The sequence below is a fragment of the Aotus nancymaae genome, unplaced genomic scaffold (assembly GCF_030222135.1).
Source record: "Aotus nancymaae isolate 86718 unplaced genomic scaffold, 86718_ANA_hifiasm-v0.15.2.pri h1tg000006l, whole genome shotgun sequence".
Taxonomy (NCBI): Eukaryota; Metazoa; Chordata; class Mammalia; order Primates; family Aotidae; genus Aotus; species Aotus nancymaae.
This window is the reverse complement of record NW_026988417.1, coordinates 69,027,901-69,054,812: the sequence shown is the minus strand read 5'-3', so window position 1 is coordinate 69,054,812 and position 26,912 is coordinate 69,027,901. Positions and strand designations below refer to the sequence as shown.

The following is a 26,912-nucleotide window of genomic DNA, read 5'->3' as shown; positions in this document are numbered from 1 at the left end:
TATGTGCTATTTTTTCAAATGTTTACTAAGGTGTTAAGATATAAATACTCATTGATCTGTCATATTGATAAATACCACATTGATTTTCACATATACTTGGTTTCATTACAACTGCTAAAGATTCAACTTTGCAAATTTATGATGCCATCAAACAGCATGTACTATGATACAACACGTAACTTTAAACTGAGTTCTACCGCAAGCCAGTAGTTCACACAGTGTCTGACAAATATCAAGTATGGCAGTGTCTGTTGTGAAATTTAAAAATATTCTTTGGCAGCCCAGTGAATTTGCTATAGCATTCAGGGACACTTCAGTCACTGTTCAGAAGAATGAATTTCTCGTGGTGTTGGATATGTCACTTCCTATTGGGCCTGGCAACGTGGATCTTATTAATGTCTCAATCCTAGACAATTCCAGACACTGGTACAGAAACTATGCTACTCCCAGGAAATGCTAAAGAAAGGTGTCAATCAGAACCAAAGGAGATCCTTAACATTTAAGGAGTGCACAAGGGCTGGGGTAGATTTATAACAAATAAATCCAGATAGTCCTGTAGGCTCACCTTCTTTCCTCCTTTTGATGGCTTAGCAGAGAGCTGGTTCAACAGGTCTCAGTGAACTGTACAAAATACTACTAGAGGCTCCTCCTTTCTAACAAGGCTACTTTCCAACCAGGGAACAATATCCCCTGGCCCTCTTACTCTATAAATACGTAGAGCATTATACAGGCTGACCTCTCTCTATGCAAACACTGACTAAAATGCAAGATAATCTCTGCCTACTCTGTTCAGTAAAAAAAAAAAAAAATGGAGTTCAGGGGATGATACATGTTCTATCTCTTTGCTTATAAGTTTTCTTTCTATAAACCTGATATATTTGCATTGTAGGGTGCAAGGAGTCCCAAAACCATGGCTTCCCTCCAGGTATTTATAATTCATTCACCGTCCTCCCAATCGAGGTATAACTTTCTAAAGGAGTAATTTTTTAAAGAGATGCATGTCTCACTATGTTGCCCAGGCTGCACTTGAATTTCTGGGATCAAGGGATCCTCCTGCCTCAGCCTTTCCAGAAGTTGGGTCTACAGGCACACACCACTGCACCCAGTCCCAATGGAGTAATTTTTCCTGATAATGGATATAGCTTGATTATACAGCTAACATTTCAACTTTATCATATTTTCTAGAAAAATAGCATAAAAGATAGTTAACCTAGGCTAATTTTGTATCGAGGAAGGAGAAGGGTTTCTGTTACTCTTTTTCTCAGAGTTCACTCACATCAGCTTGGATTAATACCAAGATTAATGCCTATGACCACCTGGAATTATATTAGCTAAAAAGAGATACTGATGTTCTCTCCACTTCCTAATGAACAAAGTTTTCTTTCAGCTAACTAGTTTTTGAAAAACTCATGACATATTTTTATATTGGAAATCATAGCCAAGTTTAAAACACTATTGTGGGACTATGTTTATAGCACACTAAATTTAATGCAGTAAATTTTTTTTTACCCCTTTTAGAAATACTGACTTTTTAAAATCCAGAGGCTCAGTTATATCCAGTCACAATGGAACAAGATTTTGACTACATCCTCCTTAGCTAGGGCTCTTAAAACACTTGGCCATTGTTCTTCATACGGTTTCAAACTGCCTGTCTTCAAAGGTCACTCCAGGAGTTTTTGATCCTGCCTTCCCATTAATTATCTCTAGATGGCAGCAGAGGACTCCAGCCCAGGGTTAAATCAACACACTCAAGTACAATGGCTGACTTTGTCAGAACTCCCTAAACCTATGATACATGTGCACCTCCACAATGACCTGCACTTCTCCATGCGGGTCTGAACTCGAGCGCTTTCAGGATCAATCCAATAGAATCTCTTCGGTTCTATCATAATCCCACTCACAAACATGGAGTCTGTGGGCTCCATTGTGCACCTCAGCTCATCAAACAGATCCCTGTGCTAAATTTAGCTTGTAGCCACTGCAGCCGGGGCTTTGATATAACCAATGGTTCCACAAATGGCATCTGCCCAAAGGCATCAAAAGCACCAAAAGCGGTATCATTTCTGTCAGCCCAGCTGCAAGCAGGTTTTTGGCTGTGCTATGCTGGTAAAGTTTCACAAGATTAGCGTAGGGAGGGAGGGAGACCCTGGTTTGTAGTGTTTTCTAATTTCCATGGTAAAACTCTAACAATTTCAAGCTACTGTCATGTAAAAGGAACAGGGAAGAAGACATACATACCCACAATCAGTTCCCACAAGCTCATATGAACTGGCCCCAGCTGGCTTGGTTTTGGGTCAGGTCCAATGTATGGTTGGTGAGAATGAGCACTTTTCCTTTGTAAAAAATGAACTTTATTGTATATATTTAAGGTTTACATGATATCATGAAATACATATGGATAGTAAAATGGTTACTGTAGTGAATTAACATAGCTATCATCTCAGTTATTTTTGTATGTGTAACAAGAGCCATTAAAATCCAGTTATTTAAGTATAATTTTATTGACTTTAGTCCTCATGTTACGCATTAGATGTCTAAACTTGTTTATCCTCCATGTCTGCAATTTTGTATCCTTTGATCTACATCTCTTCATTTCCTATCCCCACACCTATGGTAACTACTGTTTCATTCTCTCTTTTGTTTTTGATCTCATGTAAGTGAAATCATGCGGTAGCTTTCTGTGTCTGGCTTACTTCACTTAGAATAATGTCCTCCAGGTCCATCCATTGTGGCAAATGGCAGAATCTCTCTCTTTTTTTTAAGGCTGAGTAATATCCTATTGTATGTATACCACATATACCCTTTGTCTGTTAGTGGACATCTAGGTGGTTTCCGTATCTTGGTTACCATGAATAATGCTACAGTGAACATGGTGGTGCAGTATCTTTATGAGGTGGTGATTTCAACTGTTTGGGGTGTATACCCAAGAGAGGGATTACTGGGTCATATGGTAGTTCTATTTTTTTTTTTCCTTTTTGAGACAGAGTTTGGCTCTTGTTGCCCAGGCTGGAGTGCAGTGGTGTGGTCTTGGCTCACTGCAACCTCCACCTCCTGGGTTCAAGTGATTCTCCTGCCTCAGTCTCCTGAGTAGCTGGGACTACAGGCGTGTGCCACTGCACCCAGCTAATTTTTATATTTTTATTAGAGATGGAGTTTCACCATGTTGGCCAGTCTGGTCTCGAACTCCTGATCTCAAGTGATCTGCCTGTCTTGGCCTCCCAAAATCCTGGGATTATAGGCATGAGCCACCGCACCGGGCCGGTAGTTCTATTTTTAATTTCTATGTACAAATTTCTGTCTTCCATAAAGTGTGCACCAATCTACTTTCCTATCCAACAGTATTCTAGGGTTCCCTTTTCTCCAAACCTGAGCTAGCATTTCTTATCTCGTCTTTTTTCCCCTGTCTTTTTAATAAGCACTTTTCCTTTCAACACAAATTTTCTCATTCCAACTTTCATCTGCTCCTTCTAGAATCGCCCTTCTCAGGTGCAACTCAGATCCAAGACTAGGATGAGGCAAATAAGGTGCCTAGAGAAAATTTAAGGAGGCAGTCTCAGGAATACACAAGTCCAGTTACAGCCCTAAGAGTGAGGACTTCCTTAAAATTTTTACCCTAGGCACCTCAATCCACACAGCTTCTGCCGTCCAATCATAAGTGGATCCGCCCCCACCCAGGCATCAATGTCTCATTAACACTTTCCTACCACCCAGCCTTTTTATCTCATAGTACCCTTGGCTACATTGAGTCAAGGTCTAAAAGTCTATCCCACTTGGAGGCCTACGGCATGCATTACTCTACTTGACCCAGCAGCGATAGTTTTTGGTTCAGTTAGGCAATCATACTTGCAAGAGCCAAAAAGGCCAACCCCTTACCGGTTTACTCAGTTTGCAGAAGAATCTATGGCAGTGAATAAAGCATACTGTCTAGAAGCAGAGCAGCATCAGATGTGTTCCTTCAACGCAAGTCTTCACAGGAGTCCAGGGCTGTTATTTTGCCTCCAAATTACAGCTCAGGTTCAAGGAAACAAGATTACACAGGTGGGTGTAGGGGCCTCTCTAGCTTTCCCTTGGATAATTCCCTCATGATACTGTGGCATGTAGCCTCATGGATAATTCCATCATCATACTGTGGTGTGTAGCCTCATGCCACATTTAAAATACAATCTTTTGAACCTATGCAGGATTGGTACGAGAGTACTGCTCTCCTTCCAGGACTCAAGGAGAACACCTGGGTATGTCACATCACATTCAGGAAAACCCAAAGCTACGGCCTCTCCTCAAGTATTCACAATCCTCCCAGCTCAGATGCACTTTACCAATCAAGGGTTATGTTTACCACAGACAATGCTGTAAGGTCACACAGCTGTCATTCCACCTTTAGTAGATTACAGAGAAAGAATGCTGAAAGATCACCAGGTCATTTTCATAGGAGACAGGAAAAAGGGTTTACTAACCCTCTACTCACACACAGTAAGGCACAACACCATAAAATTTCAGAATGGTAGGAATAAAGAAAACAACCTAAAACCTTCTATATATTTTTTTTAAGTCTCATTCAAAGTTTTAGTGATCAGAATGGCTTCACACCTTTCAACAACATCTACAGAACCTAGAAGTCATTGGAGTAATATCTTCAAAATTCCAAGAAAAATTAGTTTCTAAAATAGAAATGCAAATCTATATAAACTATTAATTGAGCTTAAAAGCAGATCTCTCAGACATGCAGAGACTTAGAAAATTTTCCTTAATGGACCATTTCTCAGAAACTCCCGCAGAACCCCCATCCCCAACCACACCAAACAAAGGAGTAATCCAAGAAAGAGTTGCAAATCCAAGAAATAGAAGATCTCTCATGGGGAAGAAGCAACATCTCAGAATGGTAGTGAGGAGAGATTTCAGGACATTCAGCAGGCCTAAAGAACATATCGTAGAGCAGTATGATGAGGGCATTATCCAGGGGAAAGAGGAAATTTGTATTTCTGTCAAAGGATTTTGAGATGAATTACTGATTGGATATAAAAAAACTAACAAACAAAAAAATCATTCAATAACCCTGGGGTAAAAGAGGGATTTAAGCACAGAAAAACAACTCTAACTCAGCTATGCCCTGTCTTTACTATGCTGGGAGAATGGGAAGGGGGAAATGGACATACAGTGGGAAGGAGGGTGGTGGTTTTCAGAAACTTCTGGTTTACTGATCTAACAGCCATTTCTAATTCCCTTTTCCTTTGTCTCCACCTCCGCCTCCCCGACACACACACACACACACACACACACACACACACACACACACACACACACACACACTATGTTCCCTTGACTGGAGAAAGGCTAATTACCCCCTTTCCAAACTTCTCTGGTAGCTATGGGTGACTAAAAATCTGTTCAAGTCAATGCTCTGTAATCAGAAGTCTAGTAAGTGTTTCTGGAAAAGCTTTTACTTTCCTTATTGAACAAGCAGATCTGGCTGTCATCCCTTTCCTTTCTTTTTGTCTTAGACATGGATTGATGTCTAGAGCTGCAACAGTCACAAGTGCAAACATGAATCAACAAATAAAACATGCTAAGGATGGTGGAATAGAAAGAAAGAGCATGAGTGACTGATGACACAGATGAGCCACTGCGCTGCCTCTCAACAGCCTACTTCTAAGACTTATTAAATGAAAGCTATCAGTCGGGTTTTCTGTTACTTACTGCTGAACACAAAAATTCGTAACTAACACATGGTAGATGAGGGTTAAATACTCATTCGCTATAGTGGGAAGGCAATACATGATGTCTAAAGATTTAAAAACCAAGAAATAACAAGTTGAAGCATGCTGTTTACTTGGAAACATGACAGTAAGCACCTGAAAAAAATAGCTAAAAGAATTAAAACTGGATGCCACTGAGGAGTGGAAATTGGGGAAAGGTAGGGCTGGCGACTGCTATTTTTCTTTTTCTTCTTTTTTGAGACAGGGTCTTACTCTGTCGCCAAGGATGAAGTGCAGTGGTGTGTCACAGCTCACCACAGCCTCAACCTCCTGGGCTCAAGCGATCCTCCCATTTCAGCCTCCCATGTAGCTGACCACAGGCATGTGCCACCACGCCTGGCTAGTTTTTAATTTATTTTTATTTTTGTAGAGATAGGGGTCTCCCTATGTTGCCCAAGCTGCATTATTTTTTATTATAAGCCTTATAGTAGGGTTTCTCAACATCAGCACTCCCAACATTTTGGGCCATATAATTCTTTGTTGTGTGGAGCTGTCCTGTGCATTGTTTATTAGTGTTTCTGGCCTCCACCCATTAGATGTATCAGTAGCAATCCCCCTTTTCCCGAACTGTGACAACCAAAAATACTTTTGACCATTGCCAAATGACTCTGCAGGGCAAAATTGCCTTTGGTTAAGAACCACTGCCTTTTAGTACTTTTTTTTTAACTTTTAGTAATTCTACAAATATATGATTTTCATAAAATTAAATTATGGGTAAAGAGACAGTATGAAAGGAGCTAGATCGGAAACTGACAAATGTCATTTCACCTTTCAAACACTTCTCACTCTCCTTCACTGACCCTTCCTTAAGCCTAAGAATCCCATTCCTTCTCTCCCAGACAAGCACAGACAGAGCAGACACTTACCACCCAGAAATGCACACTCATAATGGCTGCAGGTCTTGTTTGTGCTTTGAAGGATGAGGTTATTGCCAGCCCCTTCCTGTGACACTTGAAAAACCTCATTTAGAGGTATTAAAGTAATTCTTTCACTTTCTTTATCAAGAAAAATTTCAATGTCAACTCCAAGGCATGTGTAGATGGACAACACAGTTTGCTGGTCATTGGCAGCTTGAGGTTTGGCTGAATATGCCAAGGTGAAATGGCCAAACCTGGCTTGGTTTAGCCCTCCAAATGTAAATGAAGTGCCCTGGCTTGTTCTATATACCACATTTTTGTAACTGGCCTTACAAGGTCTTCTCAGCAACTGCAGGGCTCTTGTCAGGTAAAAGTGAAAAGCTTTGAACTGGAAGCCATAGATATAATCTTCTCGAGATTGGCCAGCCATCTTCACAGCTTCGTTGAACAGATGGTAAAAGGGAGTTTGCTCTTGAGCTTCGGAAATATATGCCAGCAGGGCTATTCCATGGTTATCCTTAAAATTCATAGGGAGAAAGATTTGAGTCTTTCGGGCTTCCCATTTGGCTTTTGCGTTTTCCCACACAGTATCTAATTGCTGGTGGCTTGCTTTTTCCTCCTTTAGCAGTTGGGGAACGTATTTAATTTCCATCCTGTCAGTACATTTCAGGTATTCATCATCAAATGCATTATCTGCCATGTCTAACACTTCAGGCTTCACCTTCAAAGGAAAAAGAAATTAATACTTTTGAAATAAGATATTTAATGACTATCATTTTCTCTTACATTATTACCCCCACCTTCTCATCCCTTGCCAAAATTCTCTCCTTACTTATAAGCAATTTTGAGTACTTTTTTAATGTAGGAAGTATATTCCATTGCTACTGATAACTTTTTAGCTGTGACATATTTGTGTGAAAGGGTAAATGTCACGGGTGAGAGGTATGGGTGGGATTGTGCCTGTAGCTCATTTATCTGGACCTTATAGCACAGAGCAAAGAACAATGAATGTGAAGCTAAAGAACGGGGTGGCAGTCCTGGCTTTGAACAATATTCTTAGCTAGATTTCCTCAACCCTTCAAGGCTGTTGGGAATTTGAAGCATCACATGGAAAGTATTATTCATGATCTATAACACATAATGACAAATGTTACTCCTTTTCCTTTAGGGTTGCCACCTCCCTTGTCCATATGGCTTGGGTAGAACTGATTTTGCACCTCCTGGATAAGCAGATCTAAGCCTAGCAATCAGAGCTCCCAGAGGAAAAAAATGTATTTCTTTCTCTAAAGCTGTAAGCTCTAAGGATAATATTGACCTAGAGTTTCCAACAGTTACTTTTAGTGCCATGGAGAATTCTGTCTGAAAATAAAGAAACAAATAAGGCTTGCTGAGCTGAGAGGTAGAGATGAGGTACTGAAAACATACCGGAGACACTGGGCCTAACTGTACCTGAAGACTGTGCCAGTTGTAAGAATCAATAAATTCCCTGTTTGCTTAAGCTAGTTTGAATTGTATTTCAATCACATACAACTAAAGAGGCATAATGCCACATACAACTAAATTATACATATACATATGTTCACATACCATAAGAAGCAGGGTGGTATAACGTAATTAACACTACTTTGCAGCCAGGCAGATCTGAGTTCAAATCCCATTTGTTACTAACTAGGTGTGGAAGTTACTTGACATTTCTAATCCTCAAGTTTTCCATTTAAAAAAATGAGGATAAAGTGGAGGGAATAATATTTTAACTGCGAGATGGCTGTGAGAATTAAATTACATTATGAATATATGCAAAGCCCTTTGCCCCATGCCTGGCAAATATCAAGTGTCTTTAACATATGGTGATTATTATTATTTTTTCATAAGGCCTTTCTCCAGTGTGATGTGACTATTTTATATTACTTCATGCTAGGAATATATGTATTATACTGTTAGTTCCTTAAGGATAGGATCTGTATTTTATTTGTCTTTGAATCCCAAGCACCTAGCATAGAACCTGGCAAAATATTCAAGTGAACTAAATTAGAACCCTGTACTCTGCCTTACGGATTAAAAACTAAGATGATCAAATCTCCCCAGGAATACTATTTATGGATATCTACAAATAAAAGGATAATGCCTCTTTTTCCATTATTCTATATTTGTATGTTGCATAGTTGCACAAGTCTGCTTAGGGACCTCAGTTGGAGACTTTATAGACACATTGAGCCAGAAGCTGCTAAAGTTACAGATTAAAAAAGAAGTTACAGATTCTGTGTGAATGATTCTTAAAAACGCTCTCTCTCACTCTGTGGTGTGTGTGTTTGTGTTTGTGTGTGTGTGTGTGTGTGTGTGTGTGTGTGACAGAGAGAGCGAGCGAGAGAGAGAGACAGAGACAGAGAGGGACAGAAATACTAACTTGTAAAAGCAGAAACAAAACTTGTTTCCATATCCTGCTGTAGCTATCTCCTTTCCCCTGTCTCTCTTCTCTCTCACGGACAAACATCTTGAAAGAGATGTCTATCTTTGCCATCTCCACTTAATTTCTCACTTATATCTCAACCCTCACAATTATGGCTTCCCACGGATTTCACCACCCAAACAGCTCTCACTTAAGGGGGAATTTCTTCTTAGACTCTTTTGTAGACACAATATATTCCAGTTAGCCACTAAATGTTGGAGTTTCTCAAAGCTATGTATTTTCTAACTCTCAACTTTATGCTCCCCAGGCAATTATATGCATGCTTACAGTTTCAATTATTTTCTAAATATATCTGACCTATCCTGTAAGTGCCAGTCCTATATATAAAATTTATTTGCCTATTTAACACCTCCACTTGAATGTTCAAAGACCCTTCAAAGGTAACACGACTAAGATGAAACTTATAATCTTACAACCACAACGAACTGGTTCTTATTTAAAATCATCTATTCATTTGTGAACTTTTCCTAGATATCTCCTTCTCAGACACACTGTGGCCACTCACTAAGCTTAACAAACATCTCCAGAGTTCTTTCTATATGCCAGGCACTAAGTGTTCAGCAACCTTGTGAGGTAGGTACTATTATTAGCCCCCTTTCCTTTTTTCAAAGATGAGGAAACTAAGAGATTGAGACTTACATGGAACTGGAATTTGAACTCAGGCAGTCTAATTCCAGAGTCTTGTCCTCTTAACCAAACTGTTCTGTTGCCTCTAAAGGATGAGAATTTTCCAATGATGAAGACCACAAACATTTATGTAGCACTTGAAGAAGAACGTAATTCTGCCTTCGTAACAACCATTATAAAAGGTTGAAAAGACAATCGTTAACACCATTTTACGAATGAGGGAACTGTGCCAGCTTCAGAAACTGTCTTGATTACTAGTCACACAGAATTCTGCCATGGAAGTCACTGAGACTCCTGTACTCTTGGGTTTGTAGGTCAGTTTCTTGCCATGGGAATTTGAGCTTCAGAAGATCAAATCACTACCATCTCATGGCCAAGAAATGCACTTTCCTCTACAGCACAGAATGTACCAGAGTGCAGCTTGGGCACCAATGGCTGATTTCTCTTCAAGACTTCAACACAGTGTAAGACATCAGACCCTGAAAACACCTCCCACATTCCCTGCATTATGTAAGAGTTGATCTACCATGTTCCTGTCTTTTCCCTATGCCTGTAACAAGTCTCCAAATATCTAATTTTAGACATCAAGTCTTTCTGGCCAGACACCTCAGCTGATTGTGTATTTTGTATGGTGTGTGCCTCGAGCAGTAACAGAGTTCATTAATGCCACCACTATTTAGGGACAACTGAACAGATACTTAAAAACAGGTACAAAAGGCTAGGTGAACAAGCTGATTATATTCCTCTGATACATCCACTGAGAAAAAAAAATCCAGTACTGATAAAATTCAATTACCAAAAATTTCTTACAAAAATATGGAAATGACCTAAATGTTAAGGAGAGAAATTGGCTAAACAAATCATGAAATAATTATAGAACAAAAACATTTAAAGTATGTTGCAAGAGTATATTGAAAACCAAATCAAAACCACAATGAAATACCACTTCATATCCTCTAGGATGGCTATAAATAATGAAAAATCAAGTAGCATGTAACACAAGGATGCAGAGATATTAGAACCCTAATATATTGCTGGTGGGACTGTTATACCATGCAGCTAGTGTGAAAAAGTTTGGCAGTTCCTCAAAAAGTTAACACAAAATTGCCATATGACCCAGCAATTCCATTCCTAGGTATATACGCAAGAGAAGTGAAACATATGTTCACAACAGGTAATTCTGTTATGTATCATAAATCATAACCTCCCAAATTCATTTTTACATATATATATTTCCATATATATAAGTAAACTTTACTCTGTAATGCTACCAAATAACCAAATATTGTTTGTATTATCTCAATATGTACAGATTATATGATTAGAAAATTTTTAAAAAAGAAGAATAAGACCTATGTTCACACAAAAACTTGTACATAAATGTTGACGGCAACACTATTCAGAATAGCCATAAAGTGGAAATGACCCAAATGTCCATCAGCTGATAAATGGATAAACAAAATACAGTACAGCCATAAAATAGAATATCAGCTATAAGAAAGAATGAAGTATTGATAGAAACCTTGAAAACATTATGCTAAGTGAAAGAAGCCAGACACAAAAGGTCAGAGATTATATGATGCCATTCAGGTGAAATATCCAGAAGAGGCAAATCCATAGACACAGAAAGTAAATAGTGGTGGCCAGGGAATGGAGGAAGGAGAAAATTGGGTCTGGCTGCTAGGAGATAAGGGATTCTTTTTGGGTTGATGGAAATGTTCTCCAATCAGATAGTGGTGTTGGTCGCAGAACATAATGAATATACTAAAACCTCTGAGATATACAGCTTAAAGTGGTGAATTTTTATGGTATGTAAATTATATCTCAATAAAAAATGCGATACAGGCAACAGAATACACAATGATTCTATAGACAATGGATTAGAATATTAAATTTAAAAATGGGTAATATCTTAAGAATTTAAGATATTTTAAAGAAGGCATTTAAAATGGTGCACAAATACCCAGAAGTAATGTGACAGCTAACAATGTGGGGGGAAAATCAAGTGAAATATTATATTTTACATAAAAATATATTACAGGATGCTTAAAGAGTCAATTGCAAATACAATCATAAAAGTTCTTCCAGAAAAAAAATGTGAGAAAATGGTCATTAATTTAAAAACATGCAATCAAACAATGCAGCATTATTTTATCTGGAGAAAAACATTTTCACAATATCTGATGACATGGAGAGACATGTAGCATAGTATTAACTTAAAAAGCAAAGAAAAATATACTATGTTCAGTGCAAACCCATTTTTGTAAATTAAAAACAGTATACACATAGAAAAAAGCCAAGAAGGCTGTATAAACCAACAGGTTGGGAATCATTCCCTCTGAGTGGAGGGATTATGAATAATCTTTACTTTCCTCTTTTTGCTTAATTTTAAGTTTTTCAACTTTTTATAGTTAACGTGCCACATATGTAAAGTGAAAAGAGCTACTTATAATAAATTCATTTACCTATCCTACCTACTTTCATTTCCAGCATCAGATGTCTCAGGTCATGTTATATCAAGAATTTCCATTCCAATGACCACATGCTTCCCATTCCCAACATTACCTGGAAAGTGTCCACTAGAATCATGGCTGCCAGCAGCATGGTGACTATTTCAAAATGTCCTGTCTTCATTTTTCTCTTCTAAATTAAAATAAAGAAATTTCAATTCAGTAGACTAAAAAAAGAGGTTTAGGGAAGTAGTATAGAACGATACTGTATATTTTTTTCATTCAGAATGCAAGTGGATAGCATGATGGTCAGGAAGTGATTCTCAATAAATTCCAAATGGGCTTCCAGAGCCATTAGGCTTCATCTACTGGTCTAACACCCTCATTCTACAGACAAGGAAACAAAAACTCCTGAGAATTTCAGTGATTTGCTCAAGATTAAATCTGTCTATTTCCATACGCCTTCAGACATGTCATCTCTCCCACCATAGTCGTACATTCTTCCCATCTCTTAAATCTCCCCTCTGCATGCACAGGAATAACACAATCAGACTAAAAAACAGCAGTCTCAAATTGGTCCCCAGCTCCCAGTTTCTAAGAATTACCCAGGATTATGTCCATACACATTATCCATTCTTCTAACCTCTTTGCACATTAAGTCATGCCCTTTTCAGTGGGATGAAGGAGATGATGAGGCCAGTAGTGGTACAAAGCAGTGGATTATTAGAGATGGCCCCCTTCCCACAAATATTCACAATCAAGAGAAGCCCAAGGGTAAAATAAATGTCTTGCATAACTTTCTGAAGGCGGGAACAAGAATAAGAAGGAACTGGGTAGGCAGCAATTCTAAGATTATACAACTATTGGCTGAATGCCTAATATTCAGCCTAGTATTTATGATACTGAAAGGGGTAAACAGGGGGTCAAGAGGCCCTCAAAGGCTAAAGCTATCCCAGAGCCATTAACTAACTCTATTAAAAGCTATAGCAGGTCAACCTACAGTTCCTTCCACATACTTCCAACAAAGTGACATTACTGTAACTCAAATGAAGCTTCTATTTAATCCTACCGATCACCATATTCTGGATTCTAAAAATAAGAATGAACAGCACAGGGGAAGGGAGATAGTTTTCCCTTTTATAGATCATTTGGGCCTCAATTTCCCATATTTCTTCTGAAGCAGTTTTGTTTTTACTAAAAATACTAAAATATAGTACCAACATGTTCCTTCGTGTTAAGCCTCTCTTTCCAAAAAAGATTTGGAATATAAGATAACAGTTATCTGTCACAAGGCAATATTACCAAGCAAGCTTTGGATCAGGATTTTCCTAAAAATTGTTCATTTCTTTAGTCTGAGTGTAAAGAAGTCAAAAGGTTTACCTGGCTTTTATGCCTTTGGAGGAAGTTTAAATGATGCTAGGCCTCAAACTGACTCCCCCACTCTCAGCTGTGGTAAGCGAGTCTTCAGGATAGGATGTTGTTGACAGTGAGAACTGAGAAGGGAATGCTTTTCTTTTTATAAACACCCCCAGCAGTAACTTGGCAGTGGCACATTACCCTACTTGTGTTCTGCTATTTATATCTGGCCCCCACACTATGCCTTGGAATCACTGCTGTTAACACTTTAAATCGCCAAGAGGCTTGTAAAGCCATAGCAATTCCCTTTAACCACACAGCTCTTTCAGTTCTGAGCCCACAGTTCTGGGCTTCACTCAGAGAGAAATCACTTCCCATTCCTAATCCTTTGACACTGAGATATCAAACTAAAGCATGGATTTTACTCTAGGCTAAATGATTCACATAGCTAAAAGGCCTTGCTTTGTTAATCACTGGCAATGGTGACAGCTATCACCATTCACTCAACTAGCTTGTTGTATTTCAGGTACTGTGTCAGATGCGAGGGTACACAGCAAGTAAAACATGTACTAAAAAGCACTCACAATCTAATAAAAGACATGAATATGCACATTTAACCAAAATACCACATGTTAAGAATCCCAAGTATAGACAAAGTCCAGTGATATCCCTAAGGACGGAAGGATTTGGTAATGCCTGCAACTATAGCTCTCATCTGAGTAATGTATACATGGTAAATATACTGACTCCAATGCTGAAGAACACTTATGGTTTTAATGACTGTGGATTTAAAAAAACTGCAAAAATGGCTGGGTGGGGTGGCTCACACCTTAATCCCAGCACTTTGGGAGGCTGAGGCAGACAGATCACAAGGTCAGGAGATCGAGACCATCCTGGCCAACATGGTGAAACCCCGTCTCTACTAAAAATACAAAAATTAGCTGGTGTGGTGGTGCGTGCCTGTAATCCCAGCTACTCGGGAGGCTGAGGCAGGAGAATTGCTTGACCAGGGAGTCAGAGATTGCAGTAAGCTGAGACTGTGCCACTGCACTCCAGCTTGGGAGACAGAGCAAGACCGTCTCAAAAAAACAAAAACAAAAAAAACCTATAACTCGGATCAAGACAGTTACAGGTGGCAAAAACAAAACAAAACAAAAAAAACCAACGTTCACCCAAAAGAGAATATAACAAATGCCAGATGACATTCACGGCAAGTTTGGCCTTGTTTATCCCCAATATGATTTTGCTCCATTCTGTTTTGTTCCAGTTTTTAACTCAATTTCTTTCATTCATTCATTGAACAAATATTTGAGTCCTTAAAAAGTGCTAGGAACTATTTTAGGTACTAGAGGTATTCCAGTGAACAAAATGGATAAATATCTTGCCTTTGTAAAGTTTATATTGTCGTGAGAGGGGGCAGTAAAATAACTAAAATAAATATGTAAATTATGTAAGTATGTTAGAATGTAGTGAGTGCTATGGTTTTGGCTTTCGTTTATAAGTAGCACAAAGGAGACTAGGAGTGCATGGAGTGTTTGCAATTTAAATTGGATGGCTAGGGAAGACTCAATGAAAGGTAATATTTGAGCAGAGACTTGAAGGAGATCAGCCATGAAGACTCTGGTTGTCAAACACAGTGAATAGCACATACTAAAGTCCTGAGACAAGAATGCCTACTTTTGTTTGAGGAATAGTAAGCAGGCCAATATGATTGGAACAGAAGAACAGTACAGGATAAGGTCAGAGAGGTAAGGGGGGTGGTGGGAAGATCATGTCAATCCTTGTAGGCCACTGTAAGAACACCGGCTTTCACTCTAAGAGAAGAGGAGCAAATCATAGGTTTTGAAAAGAGGTATAACATGATCTGATTTATTTTTTAAGAGGATCACTCTGGCTGTTATGCTGAGAATGGTCTGTAGGGTGAATGTAAGAAGACTAATTTACAGGTTATTATAATAATGCAAGCAGAGATTATGATGGCTTGAACCAGGATGGCAGCATTAAACATAATGAGAAGTAGATGTGTGTGTATGTGTGTTGTTGCTACTGCTGAGTTGGTATGACAGATACCTGAGTGGATGGTGGTGTGACGTGATTGAGTGAAAAGCGTTTGAGGGTTCTAAAAGCCTATTGTATTTTCAAAAATGTAGTAACTCACAAAAAAGTAAATGGGAACCATCTATAAAGATACCAATGTATTATACAATCAAAGTGCTTGTAATCTCAGAGATTTGGGAAGCCAGGGAAGGAGGATCTCTTGAAGGCAAGAGTCTTGGCCTGGGCAACACCTTGTCTCTACAAAAAATTTTAAAATTAGCCAGGTGTGGCAGCCCATGCCTGTAGTCCTAGCTACTTGGGAGGTTGAGGTGGGAAGACCTCTCGAGCCCAGGAGTTCCAGATTACAGTGAGCTATGATGGTGCCACTGCACTCCAGCCTGGGCAACAGAGTAAGACCTTGTCTCAAAAACAAAAACAAAAAAATGTTTAGACTTAAACACAGGATATATTTTGAACACTGAGGCAATAGGATGCACTGACAAACTAGATGTGGGCTGCAAGAAAAAGAGGAGAATAAAGAATAGCTTCAAGATTTGTAACTTGAATAACTGGAAGGATGGAAGGATGGAGTTGTCACTGATTGCCATGGAGAAGACTGTGTGGAAAAAGTATCCTGGAACTCAAGTGAAGAAAATATTTTCAAAAGAAAGGAACAATCCAATGTGTTAAAAGCTTCTGATAAGTCAAGTACAATGAGGACGGAGAACTGACCATTGGATTTAGCAATGTGGAAGACGTTGAAGGTTTTAATAAGAGCAAGTCTGATAGAGCAGTGGGGATGAAACCCTGGTTAGAATGGCCTAAGAAAGAATGAAAAGAGGAATTGGAGATTCAGTTGATATCTTCAGCTCCTTCAAGGAGTTTTTCTATAAAGGACATAAAAGGAATGAGGCAGTACCTTGACAGTGGGATTAGGGAAAAGGTAAAGAAGAGAGTCCAAAAAAATTTTTTCTTTCTTTTTTTTTTTTTTCCTGTTACTCAGGCTGGAGTGCAGTGGCACGATCTTGGCTCACTGCAGCCTCTACCTCCCAATCTTGGCTCACTGTACCCTCCACCTCCCCAGTTCAAGTGATTCTCCTGCCTCAGACTCTTGAGTAGTTGGGATTACAGGCGCCTGCCACCAAGCCCAGCTAATTTTTGTATTTTTAGTAGAGACGGGGTTTTACCATGTTGGCAAGGCTGGTCTCGAACTCCTGGCCTCAAGTGATTCACCTGCCTTGGCCTCCCAAAGTGCTGGGATTAGAGATGTGAGCCACCACATGAGGCCAGAATTTTTTTTTTTTTAAGACAGAAAAAGCCAGCATGTTGGATATGATCCAGTAGATAGAGGAAAAAAATAATAGAAGAGAGAGGGTAGAATGACTGGGTCAATCTTCTTGAATAGGCAAAAGGGGATGAGACATAGTATACAAGCAGATGACGTGACCTTAGAGAAGAGCAGGAACAGTTCATCTGACGTGAAGAGGAGGGAAGGCACAGTATATTGGCAGGTGCTGGAAAGTAGTGGTTTGCAATAAGAATTTTTTCCTACTTACTTCGGTTTTCTCAAAAAAGTATCAACAAAAGATGAAGGTTGAAGTGACAGAGATTTGAAGAAATTGGAGAAAGAATCAACTGGTCATCTAGAAAAGGAGAAGAGTGAATGCATTATGATTACTAGGCTGCATTAAAGGCCTACTTGAATTTAAAATGAAACCAGTTAAGATGGTTGTGTTTTTCTCCGGCTACATTCCGTTCCATGATAGATGCAGACCAAGCAAAATTGTACTGAATAAAGACTGTAGTTTTTCCAAGCAAGAAAAAAAATGATTATTTTAATGATTATGGGCAAAAGATCTGAATTGACACTTCACAAAGGAAGATACATAAATGACAAACAGGTAGAAAATGATATTTAATATTATTAGCATCAGGTGATACACTATACATTTGGGAGGCTGAGGCAGGCAGATCACAAAGTAAAGAGATCGAGACCATTCTGGCCAACATGGTGAAACCCTGTCTCTACTCAAAGTACAAAAATTAGCTGGATGTGGTGGCGCATGCTTGTAGTCCCAGCTACTTGGGAGGTTGAGGCAGGAGAATTGCTTGAACCAGGAAGGCGGAGGTTGCAGTGAGCCAAGATCGCACCACTGCACTCCAGCCTGGGTGACAAAGACTCCATCTCAAAATAAATTAAAAAAAAAAAAAAAAAAAAAACACAATACATCCACTAGAGTGGCTAAAATTAAGACTAACAACATAAGATGTTGATGAGAGTATGTAGCAACTCAAACTTTCATACATTGCTGATGGGAATGCAAGATGATACAGCTATTTTTTAAAAACAATTTGGCAGTTGTCATAAAGTTAAACATATGTATTTACCATATGACCCAGTAATTCCACTTATAGGAATTTATTATACTTAAAAGAAATTAAAGTATATGTTCACATATGTCAAATGTTAATAGCGGGCTGATTCATAATAGTCAAAAGCTAGAAACAACCCAAATGTCCATCAACTGGTAAATGGATAAACAAATGAATTACCATTCAGCAATAAAAAGGAAAAAACATCCTTGAAATATTAAACATAGAGTTACCACATGATCCAGAAATTCCACTCCTAGGCACATATCTTGGGTATATGCCCAAGATTCAGAAATTCCACTCTGAGGCTTGTATCTTATGTTCACATAACTTCTGTACATAGCATATACACAATGTACATATCTAAATTTATAGATAACACTGTTCATAGCAGTATTATCTATAAATTTATAGGCAAAATGTAGTCTAGATTTCAATCCAAATGTCCACCAACTAGTAAATGGATATACAAACTGTGATACAGCCATACACTGGAATATTATTCTACCATAAAAAGGAATTAAGGCCAGACGTGGTGGCTCATGCCTGTAATTCCAGCACTTTGGGAGGCCGAGGCAGGCAGATCACTTGAGGTCAGGAGTTCAAGACTAGCCTGGCTAACATGGTGAAACCCCATCTCTACTAAAAATACAAAATTAGCCAGGTGTGGTGGCGTGTGCCTATACTCCCAGCTACTTGGGAGGCTGAGGCAAATCGCTTGAACTTGAAAGGCAGAGATGCAGTGAGCTGAGATCACACCACCACCCTCCAGCCTGGGTAACAGAGACAGACTCTGTCTCAAAAAAAAAAAAAAAAAAAGGAATTAAGTACTGATACATTACATGAAATATCCAGAATAGACAGAGCTATACAGACAGAAAGTAGATTAATGTTTTTATAGTGCTGGACATACAATGAGGAAATGAGGAAGACTGTTAATGCATACCAGGCTTCTTTTTAGAGTAATGAAAACATTTCATCGCCCCAAAAATGTCACTACATGTCCTTTGCAGTCAATCTCCTCCCCTCACCCAAGGCTCTGGAAGTCACTGATCTTCTTCCTGTCACCAGTTTAGCCTTTCCTAGCATGACATGTAACTAATTATACAGTCAGTGTGTAGTTTTTTTATGACTGACTTCTTAGTATAACACTATGAAATCTATCCATGTGTTGCATATATCAGTAGTTCTAAAAATGATTGCAGTGATGGTTGCACAAATCTGTTAAAGACACTAAAAACTATTTAAGCCATGCACAGTGGTTGGGGTAGCTAAAGGAGGATCACTTGAGCCCAGGAGTTCAAGGTCACTGGGGCAATACAGTGAGACCTCATTTCTTAAAGACTAAAACTAAAACAAACCTATACAAGTGAATACTTTAAATGAATAAATTTTTTTTTCTTTCAAACTTTTATTTTAGGCTCAAGGGTACACATGTAGGTTTGTTATGTAGGTAAACTCGTGTCACACGGGTATGTTATATAGATTATTTCATCACCCAGGTACTAAGCCTAGTACCCAACAGGTATTTTTTTCTGATCCTCTTGCTCTTCCCACCCTCCATCCTCAAGTAGGCCCCAGTGCCTGTTTGTCCCTTCTTTATGTCCATGTGTTCTCATAATTTGGCTTCCACTTACAAGTGAGGACATGTGGTATTTGGTTTTCTGTTCCTGCATTAGTTTGCTAAGGATAATGGCCTCTAGCTTCATCCATGTTCCTGCATAGGACATAATCTAATTCTTTTTAGATAATGTCTAAACATAGATTATGGCTGCATCGTATTCCATGGTGTATATGTACCACATTTTCTTTATATTATATCTCAATAAACCTACTTTGAAAAAGAATAAACTATTAATACATGCTACAACATAGGCATGAGGGAACGTTTTTTGGGTAATGAAATGTTTTATATGATGATTGTAGTAGATGTTACATGATGATATACATTCATCAAAAGTTACAGAACTGTACACTTCAAATTTGTGAATTTTATTTATATAAATTATATCTAAATAAGCTGAATTTAACAAACAACAACAAAAACTATCTTGCCTACATACTCCCTGAAATTTTTGTACCCCCAGAAATATATGTATCCCAATTAGAAGACTACCATAGTAAAGCGTCTGTAATGCAATGGCCCATGAAAGGTGAGGAAAGAGAACTAGGTGAGCCGAAAGAACCTAGGGTTGTGGTAAGGTAAATACAAGGTACATGTATCTTAGAGACTGGATGCCAAGGCAGGACATTACAGTAGTGAATGCAAATTTCTGTCACCCAAAGACCAAGCAGGATCAGATACCTCAGGGAAGGCCAATGACACTAGAGGTCAGCACCAGAACAAGATACTTCTCCAATGGCAGGCCACTGCTTTTAGGAAGAAAAAAAACTCTGAATTTAAATATTTATTCAAGAAAACTGTTTCAACTTAGAAGTGACTACATTTTAATTGACAAGTTTAAGTGTTTTTACCATTAGTTTTTACTGTTACCAAGTTTTAACAGACAAGATTAATGTTTTACATGGGGGTTTGTGAACTAAGTTGATTTCCAATAAAGAAAAATACATATTCCTTTTTGCACATGATTCCCCACACTACGACAATCCGACAGTGGGAAAAATTGTAGTTTGTTCTTTGTTCTCTGTTAGTTCTAGCTGTGTTCTATCTCACACAGGGTGGTGAGACCCTCTCACCCTGTTGGGTGGCCCTCCTACAAACTCCAGATGTGCTTCCCTGCCCTTGGTGGATATCTTCTTACATAAGATTGTAAACTAGTTTGTATCCCAGTTACCTTCCCTAAACCCAAAGGGAAACCTAGGAATTCTATCATGACAACTTTTATTTTAGAAAACTGGAGAGGATCTTTTGTCCTTTCTCAACTCATCTGCTACTTTGTTATATTCAACTTGTTAAACATGGTGCTTTTGCTAAGAGACTTTAAAAATTCTCCAGTGTGCCCAAGTGACAGTGGCAGCCCCTCTAGTTGGCCTGCCATCATCCCAGCTGTGGCAGGAAGGTGTGGCCAGGGCTTGCCTGGCCAGGGGTGCAACTGCCCAAACCATGGCAGCAGACTCAGGCCCCCCACTGCCCTTACAAGCTTGGAAGTGCCACTCCCACTGCTTGGCTTCTCTCTGCTGTTGGCTCCCCCTCCAATCTTGGAGCAAAGTTCATGAACAGTGGGAGGCAGAGTCCCAGGTGGAAGGTGGCGGTCCCCGGTAAGGTCTGTCAGGTCAGGGAGGGCCTGAAGGCCGTGGGCCAGGCTCATTCAAAGATAAGCCAGTCCCACTGACTAGAGTGAGAACTGGTGCCTTTTCCAGTCCTGCCCATGACCACCCATGGGTCAACCGGCATGCACTTCCTCTCCTCTGAGGCCGGTAAACAGCCAGACTCAGCCAGAGCTGAACAGACGACAGGATGACCAGCAGCAGAGAGGAGCTACTCTCTCTGCTAATACCTTCAGAGACCTGCAGAGACTGCTGAACCACCTGCCTGCAGAGAGGAGCAGACCTCAGGACAACCAGTGAGCAGAGAGGAGTTGCCCTCTCCAGGGCCTCCTCTCCAGTGAGAACTGAACACTTGATGGATGACCTACGGGCCTACAGAAGGGAGCTACCCACTGTGGGTCTCCTTCTGAGTGGTTCTAGCACTAAATAAAGCTCCTCTTCTTCCTCACCCTTCATTTGTCTGCATACATCATTCTTCCTGGATGCAGGACAACAACTCAGGCAAAGGCCCCACTGGCAACAGAGGTTTATGGGGGAAGAAAATCAGTATCCCAAAGATCCTATAACACAGAAGTATGAAAAGAAAAAAATCTTTGCTGCTAAAGGATTCCCTGAAAATTACTAGGGCATTTCTAAACCCCTACATCAACCCTTTCCAGGGTTTCAATCCAGAGGAGCCACAGGAGTCTGAATTCTCTTTTCTCCTTTTCTCTGTTCTACAATCAGGTCTTCTACTCCCAATTCCTGTTAGGGGTACTTTCTATGTGCTATTTCTTTCGCCTTTATCCTACGTACTTCTTGTTCTGGCATTATCAACCTTTTCCTTCCTTTAGACTGTAATAACTGAGCAAGTTAGAAGGAAATGCGCCACTCTCTGAGTTCCAAATTAAGAGTTCTTTATTAATTAGCCAGCGACCGAGAGTCAGCTTATGCTCAAAATCTCTCGGCCCTGAGGATTGGGCTTGATTTCCCTTTATACCTTGATTTAGGTGGGGGAAGGGGTACCTAGCTGAATTGGAATTTTACAGAAGCAGAACAAGCAAGTTAGATAAGGAAGCTGGTAACCATGGGGCAGGAGGGTCCCAGGATTGTTGGTTGCTAAGGGTATTTCCATACAATCGCTAAGGGGAGCAGCAGGGGGAACTTTCCACACAATCAATCACCAAGGAAGGTATTCACAATAGCAGATAGACTTGCCAAGCAGGATGCAGTTACAGTGGTTACAGGTACTGTGAACAGTGTGAACCACTCTTAACTGTTCAAAGCTTTGAGTGCAGCCTGACCCAGTAATGCACCTGTGAGGGCTGTGGCAGGGAGGGAGAAGCTAAGCTGGAGCTTACTGCTAAGATGGAGTCAGTTAGGCTAACACTAGTTAGGTTATTACAAGACCACTAATCATAATCTAAAGGTGAATGGAATACAGAGAGACTTTATAAAGGGAATGAAATACAAATTCAGTATTTCAAAATAATGCAGATTATCCTTATAACATTCAATATATAATGATTATATTGCTTTATTATATTTGATATATTGATGTTATATAATGCAACATATTCATATATGTATATATTATTACAATGTAGTATATTATTATATTTGTGGAAACATCTTATTGGTAGATTTTAGGCCTCAAGGCTTTAATTCTCAACTTTCTTTCCCCCTGTTGCAGTGTGAGACCCATATTCTTATCAAGGACAAGGAGTCTCTATGGCAATGATTTCAAAGAGAGAGAGGGAGATTGGGGTGTGTGGGTGTGTGTCCTGCAGGATTGTATCAGAGTGTGGGAGGTAAAGCAGATCCTTGAATAAGACCATTTCACTGTAACATTAATGAGAAAAAAACCTGATTCTCAGCCAGGGCCACTGTCTGTGTGGATTTTGCACATACTCCCCATGTTAGTGTGGGTTTTCTCTAGGGACTATGGTGTCCACCTACATTTCAAAGATAAGCATGTTAGGTGAACAGGTTTGGAAATGAATGAATGAATACCAATTATTGTATAATAAAAATTCCTAAAGCATACAATAATCATACAGATGCACAAGATTAAATGATTCAGTACAAAAGCACTCAGTGAGCCCGCCGTACTTGTGATTGTTTTTTAATTTTGTGGTGCTAAGAGGTGCTCCTCATAATTTTTGCTTTGCAAACACTACCTCCTTGATTGAACTCACCACTGCTATGGCTACCATCACTCATACCTGTAATCCCAGCACTTTGGAAGGCTGGGGTGGGCAGATCATTTGAGCTCAGGAGTTCTAGACCAGCTTGGTCAACATGATGAGACCTTGTCTGTACTAAAAATACAAAAATTTGCCAGGCATGGTGGCAGGTGCCTGTAATCCAGCTTCTCAGGAGGCTGAGGCAGGAGAACTGCTTGAACCTGGGAGGTGGAGGTTGCTGTGACCCATGTTCTTGCCACTGCACTCCTGCCTGGGCAACACAGTGAGATCCTGTCTCAAAAATTTTTTTTTACTCAGTATTCCAACTCCCATCTTTCTACCAACACTGATAATTAAAAAAAATATTTTTACTATATTTTTAAGCATCCATTTTCAATATTTTCTTTTTGGTACTCATTTTGTAATAAGAGGACATCAGCACTATTACCCTTCATTTCCTTTCTGCCTTTCACCTCCCAACTTCCATCAGTAGTTCTTTTATCTTTATATTGTCAAAACGTACTAACATTTGCTTTCTGTTCTGTAGCTATGCTTTAAGTACAGGTCTATTCTAAAATTAAAAATCAAAAATATAGTTTACTGCAAGTTTATTGCAACTAGGTATATACTCTTTAGTATAAACACAAGACACAAGATTTTATTTCCATCTGTTGTTCCAATGTCATGATCACTATTTACACTCAACAGAAAACATCTTTATGTCAAGATCAAATGTAAACTTCTTTCCCATACTCCACTAATCCCTTAAAATCATGTCCCACTTTTTGTCTCTTTCATATTCAGATGATTAAAATGTTTTATTTTTCCTTTAGTTTCTGAGTGCCTTTTTTGGTGGTGATGGTAGTGGTGATAGTGGTGGTTGTTAGGAAAAGTAATATTGTCTCCATTATACATCTACTCTGCTTCTATTTCCAATTCTATTGCTTGGAATCCATTTCGTTCTTATTCTTGAAGACCAGTTCTAATCTGGACCAACTGCTTTCCAGGCCAAAAACTAGGAAACTAGAAAATCTTTGAATTGAACTCCTGGGTACTTTTTCCATTTCTTGTATTTGACAGTGCTTTTTTGTTGTATTTTTAAATTTATTTTTTGTCTCATGCTACTGCATCTGCAGCTTTTTGATTTATATTTGTCTTTGTTTTGTAGGAATATATTCTGAAATTATTTCATTAAGAAGAATGCATGGAAGATAAACATTTTCAGTGTTTTCATTTTTGAAATGTAAATCTGATGAACAGTTTGGCGATTATATAATTCTAGGTTCAAAACAATTTATCCTCAGAACTTTGTTTAATACATCAATCTCTAAAAGATTTGTATAAATTCAATGTTTAATGCCAAAATTATTCCATCTTTCACTATCATTGTTGTAAAGTAATTTTCAAGTGCAGGCTTTATAATACTTTTAGCTTTCTTGTTTTTATGTTTTCTAAGTCTCTGTCAAACAGTTAATGATATATAAATATATAACTACTTAAATACCTATTGGGGAGGGCGGATCCAAGATGGCCAAATAGGAACAGCTCTGGAGTGCACTTCCCAGCAAGAACAACACGGAGGGTGAGTGGTCACTGCATTTCCAAATGATTTATTATTGCCCACAGACAAGGAGATTCCTGGGCTGAAAAGCACCACGAGTTTCCAGCATGGCTGTTTCAGCTGGTACAGCGGGTCTCCGCACAAAAACTCACACAAATCTAGGCAGCCATTTCAAATGGCACTTGGAACACCTGGAAGACAGAGCTGCCCATTCAACTGAAAAAGGGGCTGCAACAGGGAGCCAGGTGATCTGGCTTTGCGGGTTCCACCCCCACAAAGACCAGCAATCTGAAACGGTCTGGATTGAGAGTTTCACAGCAAGTGCAGCTGGATCTGGGATGGTCCAGCTCAGTGAGGGGAAGGGAGTCAGCTATTACTGAGGCAGTCTGCCATTACTGAGGCAATCTGCCATTACCGAGGCAGTCTGCCATTACCGAGGCAATCGACCATTACCAAGGCAGTCTGCCATTATGGAGGCAGTCTGCCATTACTGAGGCAGACCGTCATTACCAAGGCAGTTCTAACTATACCTCTATAAACAAAATCACAAGGAAGTTCACACAGCAGTTGGGCAGAGCCCACCACAGCTCAGCAATGCCTTTGCTGGCAGACTTTCACTAGGCTACTTCCTAGCTGGGCAAGGCATCTCTGAAAAAAAGGCAGCAGCACATCGGGAACTTATAAATAAAGCCCCACCTTCCCAGGACAGAGCACCTGGGAAAAAAGGTGGTTATGAGTTCCACTGCAGCAGACTTAAATATACCTGCCCAGCAGCTCTGAATGGTACAATGGAGCTCATAGCTCAGCACTTGAGCTCCTATAAGGCTTAGACTGTCTCCTCATGCAGCTTCCTGACCCCCATATATCCAAAGAGACACCTCATAAAGGAGAGCTCAGGCTGACATCTGGTAGGTATCCTTCCGGAACTAAGATAACAGAAGAAGAAACTGGCAGAAACCCTTACCGTTCTGCAGCCTCTGCAGGTGATTCCCAGGCAAGCAGGGTCTGGAGTGGACCTCCAGCAGTCCTACAGCAGAGGGGCCTGACTATTAGAAGGAAAACTAAAAAACAGAAAGAAATAACTTCATCATCAACAAAAAGAACACCCACTCAGAGACCCCATCCAAAAGTCACCAGCTACAAAGAGCACAGGTAGATAAATGCACAGAGATGGGAAGAAACCAGTGCGAAAAGGATGAACACACCCAAAACCAGAACACCTCTCCTCCTCCAAGGGATCGTAACTCCTCACCAGCAAAGGAACAAGGCTTGATGGAGAATGAGTCTGATGAATAGACAGAAACAGGCTTCAAAAGGTGGGTAATAACAAACTTCTCTGAGCTAAAAGAACATGTTCTAAGAAACTAAGAACCATGAAAAAAAGGTTGATGAAATGCTAATGAGAATAAACAGCTTAGAGAATATAAATGACCTGATGGAGCTGAAAAACACAACTCGAGAACTTTGCGAAGCATACGCAAGTTTCAATATCTGAATCAACCAAACAGAAGAAAGGACATCAGAGATCGAAGATTAACTCAATGAAATAAAATGAGAAGGCAAGATTAGAGAAAAAAGAGTGAAAAGAAATGAACAAAGCCTCCAAGAAATATGGGATTATGTGAAAAGACCTAATCTACATTTGATAGGTGTACCTGAATGTGACGGAGAGAATGAATCCAAGATGGAAAACACTCTTCAGGATATTATCCAGGAAAACTTTCCCAACCTAACAAGGCAGGCCAATATTCAAGTCCAGGAAATACAGAGAACACCACAAAAAAAGTGCTAAGGGCAGCCAGAGAGAAAGGTTGGGTTACCCACAAAGGGAAGCCCAATCAGACTCACAGCAGATCTCTCAGCAGAAACCCTACAAGCCAGAAGAGAGTGAGGGCCAATATTCAACATCCTTAAAGAAAAGAACTTTCAAGCTAGGATTTCATATCCAGCCAAACTAAGCTTCATAAGCGAAGGAGAAATAAAATCCTTTACAAACAAGCAATTGCTCAGAGATTTCATCACCACCAGGCCTGCCTTA

At 39.5% G+C, this 26,912-nt stretch overlaps 1 protein-coding gene across 16 annotated transcripts in view; it reads right to left on the bottom strand.

Annotated features, from left to right (window-relative positions):
• The window catches only part of ART3 (ADP-ribosyltransferase 3 (inactive)), a 64,742-nt gene that overhangs the window by 24,239 nt on the left and 13,591 nt on the right, over window positions 1–26,912 (bottom strand). For 14 of the 16 annotated variants that reach the window (XM_012447034.3, XM_012447043.3, XM_012447038.3 and 11 more), the window contains exons 1-3: window positions 13,535–13,646; window positions 12,270–12,347; window positions 6,620–7,331 (exon numbers count right to left, since the gene is read on the bottom strand). In XM_012447034.3, the coding sequence (XP_012302457.2) occupies window positions 6,620–7,331; window positions 12,270–12,338 (781 nt within the window). In that variant the 5' untranslated portion in view covers window positions 12,339–12,347; window positions 13,535–13,646. Of the gene's footprint in view, window positions 1–6,619; window positions 7,332–12,269; window positions 12,348–13,534; window positions 13,647–26,912 lie in introns of those variants that run through there. The other 2 variants (XM_064368057.1, XM_012447035.3) reach the window with 1 other exon arrangement.